General features: G+C 44.9%; 1 protein-coding gene across 1 annotated transcript in view; it reads left to right on the forward strand.

Annotated features, from left to right (window-relative positions):
* The first annotated feature begins 772 nt into the window (after nt 1–772).
* LOC140208507 (uncharacterized) overlaps nt 773–13,204 on the forward strand; it is a 108,995-nt gene continuing 96,563 nt past the window's right edge. Inside the window, 3 exon segments of the mRNA XM_072277231.1 lie at nt 773–851; nt 7,205–8,034; nt 8,371–8,458. Coding sequence (XP_072133332.1) covers nt 7,528–8,034; nt 8,371–8,458 — 595 coding nt within the window. The 5' untranslated portion in view covers nt 773–851; nt 7,205–7,527.

Genomic DNA, 13,204 nt, shown 5'->3' on the forward strand with positions numbered 1-13,204 from the left:
GGGGGGGGGAGAAGGGAGAGGGGGTGAGGGGGGGGAGAAGGGAGAGGGGGTGAGGGGGGGGAGAAGGGAGAGAGGGTGAGGGGGGGGAGAAGGGAGAGAGGGTGAGGGGGGGGAGAAGGGAGAGAGGGTGGGGGGGGGAGAAGGGAGAGAGGGTGAGGGGGGGGAGAAGGGAGAGAGGGTGAGGGGGGGAGAAGGGAGAGAGGGTGAGGGGGGGGAGAAGGGAGAGGGTGAGGAGGGGGAGAAGGGAGAGAGGGTGAGGGGGGAGAAGGGAGAGAGGGTGAGGGGGGGGAGAAGGGAGAGAGGGTGAGGGGGGGGAGAAGGGAGAGAGGGTGAGGGGGGGGAGAAGGGAGAGAGGGTGAGGGGGGGGAGAAGGGAGAGAGGGTGAGGGGGGGGAGAAGGGAGAGAGGGTGAGGGGGGGGAGAGAGGGTGAGGGGGGGAGAAGGGAGAGAGGGTGAGGAGGGGGGAGAGAGGGTGAGGGGGGGAGAAGGGAGAGAGGGTGAGAGAGGGTGAGGGGGGCTGGGGGGTTGTTTCAACACTGACTTCGGGACAATTACTGTGACTCCAGACACCGTGAGCCGCAATCCCGGGACAGTCCTGCTCTCTTCCCTCTCTCTCAGCCGCACGATCCGTACACGGGCCCCGGGGAGCTTCCGGCTGATGAGGGAATGGGAACCGATGGATCCCTCAGACAGAGCTGAGCTCCAGCTGTCTAAATGCAAGGATTGGGAACTCGGAGAAAGGGAACAAAATCTTTTACATCAGCTGTTGAGAAAATCACCTTTGTTCTGCCTCCAGTCACAAACAAGAGAAAATCTGCAGAGAGGGCACAGTTTTAAGGCGCTTGGAAGCAGGTACGAAGGAGATGTCAGGGGTGTTGTGTTCTTTATACTTACCGTGGGTTACTAATAACAAACCATATTCTGCAGAATTGAACTTTAATTTAACAGCAACAAAACTACGGTTTACACTGCCATGCTTCTCGATCATTATTCATTTCTGTTCATGCTCAGAACTCTGTCCAGTCACGTCCTGACACGTGATATCACCACAAGGGGTGAGTTTTTTTACACAGAGTGGTGAGTGCGTGGAATGGGCTGCCGGCGACTGTGATGAAGCCGGATACAATAGGGTCTTTTAAGAGGCTCCTGGATAGGTACATGGTGCGTAGAAAAATAGAGGGCTATGGGGAACTCCAGATAATTTCTAAAGTAAGTAATGTTCGGCACAGCATTGTGGGCCGAAGGGCCTGTATTGTGCTGTATTGTATTGTGTTGTATAAATGGGGAAGTCACTTACCCATGACCTCTGGTTGTCGTCCCACCCAACATCAGTGGAAAAAGCTGCTTGCATTTACCCTATCTATACCCTCATATTTTTGTACACTTCCAACAAATCCTCAAAGCAATGTATAATTTCCTTGTTTATGCTGAGAGCCTTTTTCAGATGGATAAGATGATGAGGGGCATTGATCGTGTGGATAGCCAGAGGTTTTTACCCAGGGCTGAAATGGCTAACACGAGGGGCATAGTTTTAAAGTGCTTGGAAGTAGGTACCGAGGGGATGTCAGGGGTATCTTTTCTTACACAGAGAGTGGTGGATGCGTGGAATGCACTGCCAGCAGCGGTGGTCGAGGCTGATAAAATAGGGTCTTTTAACAGCCTCCTAGATAGGTATATAGAGCTCAGTAAAATAGAGGTTTATGTGCTAGGGAAATTCCAGGCAGTTTCTAGAGTAAGTTTCATGGTTGGCACAACATTGTGGGCTGAATGGCCTGGAATATGCTGTAGATTTCTATGTTCTATGTTGAACAGCGAAATAACTTTGGCTATCCTACAATCCTCTGATTACTCTCCTGTCACTAAGGATGATTTAATTATCTCTGCTAGGGCCCTGACAATTTCTGCACTTGCCTCCCGTAGGGTCCGAGGGAGCACCCTGTCATGCCCTGGAGATTTATCCAGCCTAATCTGCCTCAGGATAGCAAACATCTCCTCTTCTTTAATCTGTACAAGGCCCACGATTTTAATGCCGCTTTTCCACACTCCCATACACTCTTTGTCCACCTCCTGAGTAGAAACCATAGAAAAACTACAGCACAGAAACAGGCCTTTTGGCCCTGCTTGGCTGTGCCAAACCATTTTCTGCCTAGTCCCACTGACCTGCACACGGACCATATCCCTCCCTACACCTCCCATCCATGTATCTGTCCAATTTATTCTTAAATGTTAAAGTAGAACCCGCATTTACCACCTCGTTTGGCAGCTCATTCCATACTCCCACCACTCTCTGTGTGAAGAAGCCCACCCCTAATGTTCCCTTTAAACTTTTCCCCCCTCACCCTGAACCCATGTCCTCTGGTTTTTTTCTCCCCTTGCCTCAGTGGAAAAAGCCAGCTTGCATTCACTCTATCTGTACCCATCATAATTTTATATACCTCTATCAAATCTCCCCTCATTTTTCTATGCTCCAGGAAATAAAGTCCAAACCTATTCAACCTTTCTCTGTAACTGAGTTTCTCAAGTCCCGGCAACATCCTTGTAAACCTTCTCTGCACTCTTTCAACCTTATTAATATCCATCCTGTAATTTGGTGACCAAAACTGAATACAATACTCCAGATTCAGCCTCACTAATGCCTTATACAACCTCATCATAACATTCCAGCTCTTATACTCAATACTTTGATTAATAAAGGCCAATGTACCAAAAGCTCTCTTTACGACACTCTCTACCTGTGATGCCACTTTTAGGGAATTTTGTATCTGTATTCCCAGATCCCTCTGTTCTACTGCACTCCTCAGTGCCTTACCATTTACCCTGTATGTTCTACCTTGGTTTGTCCTTCCAAAGTGCAATACCTCACACTTGTCTGTATTAAACTCCTTCTGCCATTTTTCAGCCCATTTTTCCAGCTGGTCCAAGTCCCTCTGGAGGTGCTGAAAACCTTTCTCTCTGTCTACTACAACTCCAATCTTTGTATCATCAACAAATTTGCTGATCCAATTTACCACATTATCATCCAGATCATTGATATAGATGACAAATAACAATGGACCCAGCACTGATCCCTGTGGCACCCCACTAGTCACAGGCCTCCACTCTGAGAAGCAATTCTCTACCACCACTCTCTGGCTTCTTCCATCGATCCAATGTCTAATCCAATTTACCACCTCTCCATGTATACCTAGTGACTGAATTTTCCTAACTAACCTTCCATGCGGGACCTTGTCAAAGGCCTTACTGAAGTCCATGTAGACAACATCCACTGCCTTCCCTTCATCAACTTTCCTGGTAACCTCCTCGAAAACTCCAATAGATTGGTCAAACATGACCTACCACGCACAAAGCCATGTTGACTCTCCCTAATAAGTCCCTGTCTATCCAAATGCTTATAGATTCTGTCTCTTAGTACTCCCTCCAATAACTTACCCACTAACAACATCAAACTTACCGGCCGATAATTTCCCGGATTACTTTTCGATCCTTTTTTAAACAACGGAACAACATGAGCCACTCTCCAATCCTCCGGCACCTCACCCGTAGACACCAACATTTTAAATATTTCTGCCAGGGCCCCTGCAATTTCAACACTAGTCTCCTTCAAGGTCCGAGGGAACACCCTGTCAGGTCCTGGGGATTTATCCACTTTAATTTTCCTCAAGGTAGCAAGCACCTCCTCCTTTTCAATCTGTACAGTTTCCATGATCTCACTACTTGTTTCCCTTAATTCCATGGACTTCATGCCAGTTTCCTTAGTAAATACAGATGCAGTAAACAGAGATGAATAAGTATTTAAGATCTCCCGCATCTGCTTTGCTTCCACACGTGGTTTGCCATTCCGGTCTTCCAGAGGACCTTGCAATCCTTTTGCTCTTAACCTATCTCTAGAATCCCTGAGGATTATCCTTCAGCTTTTCTGTGAGTGCAACCTCATGCCATCTTTTAGCCATCCTGATTTATTTCTTATGTATTCTCTTGCATTTCTTATACTCCATAAGAATCTGCCTGCTTATACCCGTTATCCAACTCCATTTTGTGCTTCACCAGGGTCTCAATATCTCTTGAAATCCAAGGTTCCCTACAGTTTCTATCTTCACCTTTTATTCTGACAAACACACACCCGCTTTGTACTATCAAATTTTGCTTTGAAGGCCTCCCATTTACCAAGCACACCTTTGCCAGAAAGCAGCCTGTCCCAGTCCCCAGTGGCCAGATCCTAGTGTCATAATTCCAGATGTTGATCCATGCCCTGAACACATCCGCCTTTCCTACGCTGCTCCTTGTATTGAAATATACAGGGCTCAGCATATCCACTGCACCATGCACAACCTTTTCATTCCTGACTTTGTCTGAGGACTGAACAACAACTGTCTCCACACCCCACCACTATCTGTTCTGTTGTTCAGGCTCCCATTCCCCCTGCAACTTTAGTTTAACACCCCCCCCACCCCCACCTCCCACCATGCAGCTCCATCACCCCTTTGGCTTTCATCTCCCAGATCAATAAAAAGGAGGCGCATACCAGGTACAGGCAAATGGGAACAAATGGGGTACTGATGAGATACAGGAAATTCAAGTGAACACTTATGAAAGAAATAAAAGAAGTGATGAGGTTGCCCCAGCAGACAAAGTGAAGGAGAACGCTCATGGATTCTGCAGGTATGTTAAGTGCGAAAAGATTGCAAGGGAAAAATTAATCCTCTGCAAGATCAGAACGTTAATCCATATGAGGAGACAAAATAGATGTGGCAGATGTTTTTGCATCCATATTTACTCAAGAGATGGACACAGAATCTATAGAAGTGAGGCAAAGCAGCATCAACTTCATGGACCCTGTACGGATTACAGAGGTGGAGGTGTTTGCTGTCTTCAGGCAAGTTAGCGTGGATCAATCCCCAGGGCCTGACAAGTTGTTCCCTGGGACTCTGCGGCAGACAAGTGCAGAAATTGTCGGGGCACAAGCACAGATATTTAAGTCATCCTTAGTGACAGGTGAGGTACTGGCAGATTGGAGAACAGCTAATGTTGTTGTTCTGCTGTTCAAGAAGGGCTCTAAAAATAAACTAAGAAATTGTACATTGGTGACACCAGTAGTGGGAAAGTTATTGGAACGTGTGTGCAGGAACCAGATATATACTGTAAGTACTTGGATAGATGTGGATTGTTTAAGGATAGACAGCATGGCTTTGTGCACGGTAGGTCATATCTAGCCAATCTTGTAGAGTCTCTCGAGGAAGTTATCAGGAAAGTGGATGAAGGCAAGGCAGTGGATGTTGTCCACATGGACTTTAACAAGGCACTTGACAAAGTTTGATATGGGAGGTTGGTCAAGAAGGTTCAGTCACTCAGCATTCAAGAGGAGATAGTAAATTGGATGAGACATTGTCTTTGGGAGAAGCCAGTGTGTGGTAGCAGATGGTTGCCTCTCTGACTGGAGGCCTGTGACTAGTGGTGTGCCACAGGGATCAGTGCTGGATCTGTTGTTGTTTTTCATCTATATCAGTAATCTGGATGATAGTGTGGTTAACTGGATCAGCAAATTTCTGTATGACACCAAGGTTGGTGGTGTAGTGGTCAGCGAGGAAGGATATCATGACGTGCAGTGCGATCTGGACCAGCTGGGAAAATGGTTTGAGAAATGGAAAATGGAATTTAATGCAGACAAGTGTGAGGTGTTGCACTTTGGTAGGACCTATCAAGGTAGGTCTTTCACAGTGACTGGTAGGGCACTGAGGAGTTTTGCAGAAGAAAGGGACCTGGGAATACAAGTCCTTAATTCACTGATATTAGGGGAGTCCAGAACCAGAGGCCACAATTTGACAATAATGGGTAGGCCACTTAAAACAGAGTTGAGGAAAAACTTTTTCACCCAGAGGGTTGAGGATCTATGAAATGCTCTGCCTCGAGGCCAATTCTCTGGATGCTTTCAAGAAAGAGTTAGATAGAACTCTTAATGATAGCGGAGTCAAGGGATATGGGGAGATGGCAGGAACGGGGTATTGATTGTGGATGATCAGCCATGATCACAGTGAATGGCAGTGCTGGCTCGAAGAGCCGAATGGCCTACTCCTGCACCTATTGTCTATTGAAAATGGTGTCATAGATGGGATCGAAAGAAAGATTTTGGCCCATTGGCCTTCATGAACCAAAGTACTGACAACAATAGATGGACGTTATGTTGACTTGTAGAAGACATTTGTGAGGCCTACTTTGGAGTATTGTGTACAGTTTTGGTCACCTACCTACAAGAAAGTTGTAAAAGAGGTTGAAAGAGTTCAGAGAAAATTCACAAGGATGTCGCCAGGTCTGGAGGACTTGGGTTGTTAGGAAAGATTGAACAGGTCAGGAATTTATTCCTTGGAATGTAGAAGACTGAGGGGCGATTTGTTTGTGATAGAGGGGCATAGACAGGGTAAAAGCAAGCTGACTTACTCCACTGGGATTGGGTGGGACGACAACCAGAGGCCATGGGTTAAGGGTGAAAGGTGAAACGTTAAGGGGAACATGAGGGGAAACTTCTTCACACAGATGGTCATCCGGGTGTGGAATGAGCAGCCAGCACAAGTGGTGTAAGCAAGCTCAATTTCAACATTTAAGAGGTTTGCTTAGGTACCTGGATGGTAGGGGTACGGGAGTGGGCAGTTTAAATAGTTCAGCACAAACAAACAGCCTGTTTCTGTGCTGTAATTTTCGATGACTGTGACAAGAACCTGAAATAATACAAAAATTCCCTCTAAGTCCTTTTAACAGCTGTGTGGACCAACCATTCATCTCAGCAGGAATTTTTTATATGGTGTTAAAACTTAAAACTGTGGCACTTTAAGTTAATAATACATAAAAGAAAATCCTCGCTGCACGTCAAGAAAGACTATTTGTGTGAGAGTGTTTCAGATATGATGGGGCCAGGCACCCATGCTGCTCAGCAGAAACAGGGAATAATACCAATGGAGAGAGTCAAACTGAGCCAGGTCACAAATTGGAGATGGCAGAAATGCCCCATTCTTACAGACACAGGAAGAGCATCAGGGAATTGATGGTCATTCCAGATACCAGCACTGTGACCAGTCAGAAGATGATTTATCTCTCCAACTTGGGTTGAACCTCATTGTAACAGTGTGATACCAGATCAAACCTTGGCAACTCAAGTAATCTCATCTGAAATGTTGTCCTACACCCACTGATGGATTTTGTAAATCTTTTTACAGGTTAAACATAAGAAGGAATTTGTCTCCAGGAATCTCAAACACGACACGCCAATTTTGCTGTCTCTGTCTAGATATTTAAGAAGTGGAGCAAGGGATTCAATCGACCATCCTTCCTGCTCAGACTGTGGGGAGGGATTCACTCGGTCATCTCAATTGAAGGTACATCAGCAAGTTCACACTGGGCAAGGTCATTCAACTATTCAGTGTGTGAGAAAGGATTCTGTCGGTCTTCCCACCTGTGGACACACCAGTCAGTTCACTCTGGGCAGAGGTTGGTTATCTGCTGAATTTGTGGGGAAGGATTTACTCAGTCATCTGAACAAATGGCACACCAGCAAGTTCACACCAGGGAGCGGCCGTTCACCTGTTCAGTCTGTGGGAAAGGATTCACTTGGTCATCTCACCTACTGACACACCAGCGAGTTCACACTGGGAAGAAGCCATTCACCTGCTCAGAATGTGGGAAGAGATTCACTTGGTCATCCGACCTACAGAGACACCATCGAGTTCACACTGGGGAGAAGCCGTTCGCTTGCTCAGTCTGTGGGAAGAGATTCACTGAGTCATCCAACCTAATGGTACATCAGCGAGTTCACACTGGAGAGAAGCCATTCACCTGCTCAGTCTGTGGGAAGGGATTCACTCAGTCATCCAACCTACGGAGTCATCAGCGAGTTCACACTGGGGAGAAGCCGTTCACCTGCTCAATCTGTGGGAAGGGATTCACTGAGTCATCCACCCTGCAGAGTCATCAGCGAGTTCACACTGGGGAGAAGCCATTCACCTGCTCAGAATGTGGGAAAAGATTCACTCAGTCTTCCCAACTACTAGCACACCAGTCAGTTCACACTGGGGAGTGGCCATTCACCTGTTCAGTCTGTGAGAAGAGATTCACTTACTCTTCCACCCTACAGAGACACCAGCGAGTCCACACTGGAGAGAAGCCGTTCGCCTGCTCGGAATGTGGGAAGAGATTCACTGAGTCATCTCACCTACAGAGTCATCAGCGAGTTCACACTGGGGAGAAGCTATTCAGCTGCTCAGTCTGTGAGAAGAGATTCACTTGGTCATCCGACCTACAGATTCATCAGCGAGTTCACACCGGGGAGAAGCCATTCACCTGCTCAGAATGTGGGAACAGATTCGCTCGATCATCCACCCTACAGAGACATCAGCGAGTTCACACTGGGGAAAAGCCATTCACCTGCTCAGTCTGTGGGAAGAGATTCACTCAGTCATCCACCCTACTGAGACATCAGCGAGTTCACACTGGGGAGTGGCCATTGTTATAAATCCCTAGATTTTGTTTGCTGTGGACTGTCATTTTGAGAGAGATTAAGAATGGAAATCAGTCTGACTTGCATCTTGTTTACATTGCTCGCAGCTTGTTTAGTTTTAACCACGGACACAGACTCTCAGAGTCAGACGGAGATGAAGGAGGAAAAATGGAAGTATCGGAACAAGGGACCAGTGGCCAAGGGTCATTGTTTAGAACTTTCCTATGCCCACAAGGGTGGGTTAATTATTGATTCAGCATACGTTGAATGTGTGGTTGTCACCTCATTTGATCCATAGGAGTGGATCGGATTTGGGGTATCCTGTGAAGACCACTTATGTGTTAACCCTTTCCTGGGTGTGGTGTGGAAATTCACTTGAAGACGATACCCCCTGTGAAAAGTCACTTTTGGTGATAATTTGTATGTGGATTTGGAACGATGACAGATAAAATCTACAGTGACTGTTCTCTCGTTTTACCACCATGGATGTTGTGGAAGTCAACATTATTGCCTTCTCTCGACATTTACCCTGGATTACAAATATCTCTCTCTTCTCAACTATTCTGTGGTTGAACTGAACTTTCATAGTTTACCATCTCAAGACTCCAAGCCTTGTTTCCCCTGAGCTCAATAGTTTGGGAGTTATATTTACCCACATATATACACATAACACTGTTAACTTTTGTTTATCTTGCTTAAGTTACTATATTGTTAGTAGGTACTAATAAAGATAGTGGATGTAACATCAAAAACAGACTCTCGGTGTAGTCTATTGCTGCTGACTCATTTCTAAAGTGTTACGGGGACAAAATTGGGACCTGCATCCGATATAGGAAAAGATTTGGAGGCGTATTGATTAATTATCGATTTCATTGGGGAAATCCCTTTTGATTTATTTGTGTGTGGAAAATCAGCAGCAATGGATGTTGATAGATTTCTGGAAGCGCCAACCTCTGAGGCACTAAAGGACACCAGAAGGATTGAGTTGTTGAGTATTGTTAAATGGTTAAAACTTGCTAAGGTGAAATCGACAATGAGGAGGTCACAGATGCAGAGGATAATAGCTGAACATTATGTATCTGAGGGTGTGTTTAAAGTGGAGGAGTTGGAGGTGTTTCCTGAAAGTAAACCTAGTAAGCTTGGCCTCCTGTACAAGTTAGAAAAATTGAAGATGGAAGCTGTGGAAAGGCAGAGGCAGGTTGAGGCTAGAGAGGCAGGAAAACAGAGAGAAGAGGCAGAAAAACAGGGAGGAAGCAGAAAGACAGTGGCTGTTCGAGCTGGAAAAGATAGAGAGATTGCAGCAAAGGGTTATAACGTTAGACTCTGGGGATAAGTTAGAGGCCAGTCGGGAAGTTAAATTGGTACCTCCATTTGATGATGCAGAGGTTGATAAATACTTTCAGCATTTTGATAAGGTTGCTCAGAGTTCAAAGTGCCCAAAAGAGGGTTGGCCTATTCTCTTACAAAGTGTAACTAAGGGGGAGGCTCAGCAAGCCTATTCTGCTTTGACAGTTGTTGAAGCAGCTGATTATGACATAGTGAAACAGGCTGTGCTCAAGGCTTACGAGTTGGTACCAGAAGCATACAAGCAAAAGTTTAGAAATTTGAGGAAACCTGTGAACCAGACTTATATGGAATTTTCTTATGAGAAGTTTGTGTGTTTTGACCACTGGTGCACATAGAAAAATGTAAATGATGATTTTAACAGCTTGAAAGAGTTGGTTTTAATTGAAGAATTCAAAATGTGCATCCCTGATGACATAAAGATGTACTTAGATGAAAAGGATGCTGCTGCTTTGCAGGAGTCTGCTAGATTAGCAGATGAGTTTGCTTTAACCCACAAGGTTATGTTTACCCCGAGTAAGAGTTTCCAGAAGAGTAGCAGGGATAACCAGGGTAAACCAGAAATTAAAACTGGGACTAGTGACAAGAGTAAGGATGAAGGGAAGCAGTTGAAGGAGAAATATTCTGGTCTCTCTTGTTACTATTGTAAGAAAGCTGGTCATATGATGGCTAATTGTTCTGTCCTGAAGAAGAAAAAGGAAAAGGAGGCAGTCCCAAATACCTCTGATCTGTATGTTGAAGCACCTATAAACCCACAGGGTTCTGAACTTTCTGTTGCGGCTCAGTTAAGGACAGAGAGGTCTGACCGAGTTAAGGGATTCGATCATTTTATGTCAAATGGGTTTGTATTAGTAATGGAAGGGTCAACCCCGGTATCAGTGAAAATTCTTCGAGATACTGGGGCTTCTCAGTCACTTATATTAGACAGCGTTCTAAAGTTTGGTGATGAGACTGAGATAGGTGAGGTAAATCTTATTAAAGGCATTGGGGGCAGCATTGTATCTGTGCCATTGTACAAGGTAACTTTACAGTCAGGGTTTGTTTCAGGACCTGTTAGGATCGGATTATGCTCCAGTTTACCTGTGGAAGATGTTACTTTGCTGTTAGGGAATGACCTGGCAGATGGTAAAGTTGTTCCTGCAGTGCAGTTAACAACTAAGCCAACCACTGACGACCCACAGATAGATTTTAACATTTATCCTTCCTGTGCAGTAACTCGAAGTACGGCTAAAAATTCTCCCGATGCAGACGGTTCTGTGCAGCACGATTCTGATACCCAAGATAGCCAAAGTTGGGATTCAGGTTATGATGACTTGTCAGGGACTTTTTTGCCTTCATTGTTTCAACAGGATTCAGGTAGTAAGTCTGATGAGAAAGATTTATCCCTGTCTCGGAAGGAGTTTATAGCAGAACAGAACCGAGACCCTGAGATTGAAGCTTTATAAGAAACAGCTCTCTTGGATGATGAGATTAAGAAAATGGCAGTAGGGTATTATCTCAAGGATGGAGTGTTAATGGGGAAGTGGAGGCCACCAGCTATACCTACGAGTGAGGAATGGGCAGTTGTTCACCAAGTTGTAGTTCCTAAATTTCATAGGACAGAAATTTTAACGATTTGGCTCATTGTCTCCAATCACAGTTGTTGCGGTCTGCGTCGCCATGACGTGTGAGTTACTTTTTAGAGGAGATGCACGTCACCCTACAGCGTGGGTACGGCGTAGGATACGTGATGCCTATGCCGTATACTTGACGCACAAGTATAAATGAGGCTTAAGAGAGTTGGTACAGGAGTCACTGGGCTTTAGTCCATTTGAACTTGTATTTGGTCATAGAGTGAGGGGACCTTTGACCTTGTTAAAGGAACAGTGGATTGATGGGGATGTACATGTTAACTTGTTAGACTATGTTTTGAAGTTCAAAAATAAACTACACCAAGCCTGTCGTCTAGCGAGACAAAACATAAAGGTTTCTCAAAACAAAATGAAGTGTTGGTTTGATAAGCAGACCAAAACAAAAGAAAATACTAGGTGGGGGATAATGTGTTGCCTTATCTCCAATGTTGACGCATCCACTTCAGGTGAAATTCAATGGACTGTATGAAATAGTCTCTCAAATTAATGATGTGAATTATGTTATTAAAACACACCACCGACGTAAACTAACACAGGTGGTACACATCAATATGACAAAGCCTTATTCTGACAAGCAGGCACCATCAGTGAATGTTGTCAAACATATCAATCTGGCAACCCTGAGAATGAAACAATTGACTCGTCTGAAACTTTTCACAAGCCAAACATGGTCCCAGTTAGGCTAATGAACTCGGTTGTTCTCGAAAACATTGACAACAAGTTGGCTCATCTGCAGCCAAAGCAACAACAACAGCTGAAGTTTAAAGATTTATTTCCCGATGTTCCCAGGCAAACCAGGGTCGCAGTACATGACGCAGATATTGGTCAAGCCAAACCGATTAAACAACACCCATATCGCATGAACGTAGAGAAATGGAAATTGGCTGAGCAAGAAATTGAATATATGCTGAAAAATGGTATTATCAGGCCTTCAACATCAGATTGGAGCTCACCCTGCGTTATTGTGCCCAACCTGATGGTAGTGTTAGATTTTGCACTGATTATAGGAAGGTAAATGCAGTAACAAAAACAGATGCCTATCCTATCCCTAGGGTGGATGATTGCATCAATAAGGTTGGAAAAGGTAATTTCTTACAAAGATTGATCTGTTGAAAGGGTATTGGTGTGTTCCATTGACGGACTGAGGTAGAGAAATTTCTGCATTTGTGACACTTTCTGGGTTGTATGAATACAATGTTTCACCATTTGGAATGAAATATGCTCCAGGAACATTCCAGAGAATGATTGATCCTGTAATTTGAGGGTTAGGACACACAGATGCCTATATTGATGACTTAGTCACAGGGAGTGACACTTGGGAAGAGCATATCTCTGTAGTAGAAGAGCTGTTTGACAGGCTTTCCAGGGCCAACCTTACAGCTGACTTAGCTAAGAGTGAATTTGGCCATACCACCGTGATCTGTCTTGGCTGTGTTGTAGGTCAAGGCAAGTTGGCTCCTGTGCAGGCAAAATCCAGGCAATTTCTGAAGTTCCTATTCCGACTGTGTGACGAAGGCCGGTCACTGATTACAGATGTTTCATGGCACACTCGGTAAAACACTCAAAGGGTCATCCACATACATTATTCCCCTCTGTTATTGTGGTGAGTGCAAGCATCACAATAAATCAACAGTCACAATTTTACACTCATCCCCAGCTGTAACAGGCATGGAAAAAAGAAACACACTATGTCACAGTTTTATTATCTCAGGTCAATTTATTCATATTCATCTTTCCAGTAAGTGTTT

The sequence above is a fragment of the Mobula birostris genome, chromosome 13, assembly GCF_030028105.1.
Source record: "Mobula birostris isolate sMobBir1 chromosome 13, sMobBir1.hap1, whole genome shotgun sequence".
Classification (NCBI taxonomy): domain Eukaryota; kingdom Metazoa; phylum Chordata; class Chondrichthyes; order Myliobatiformes; family Myliobatidae; genus Mobula; species Mobula birostris.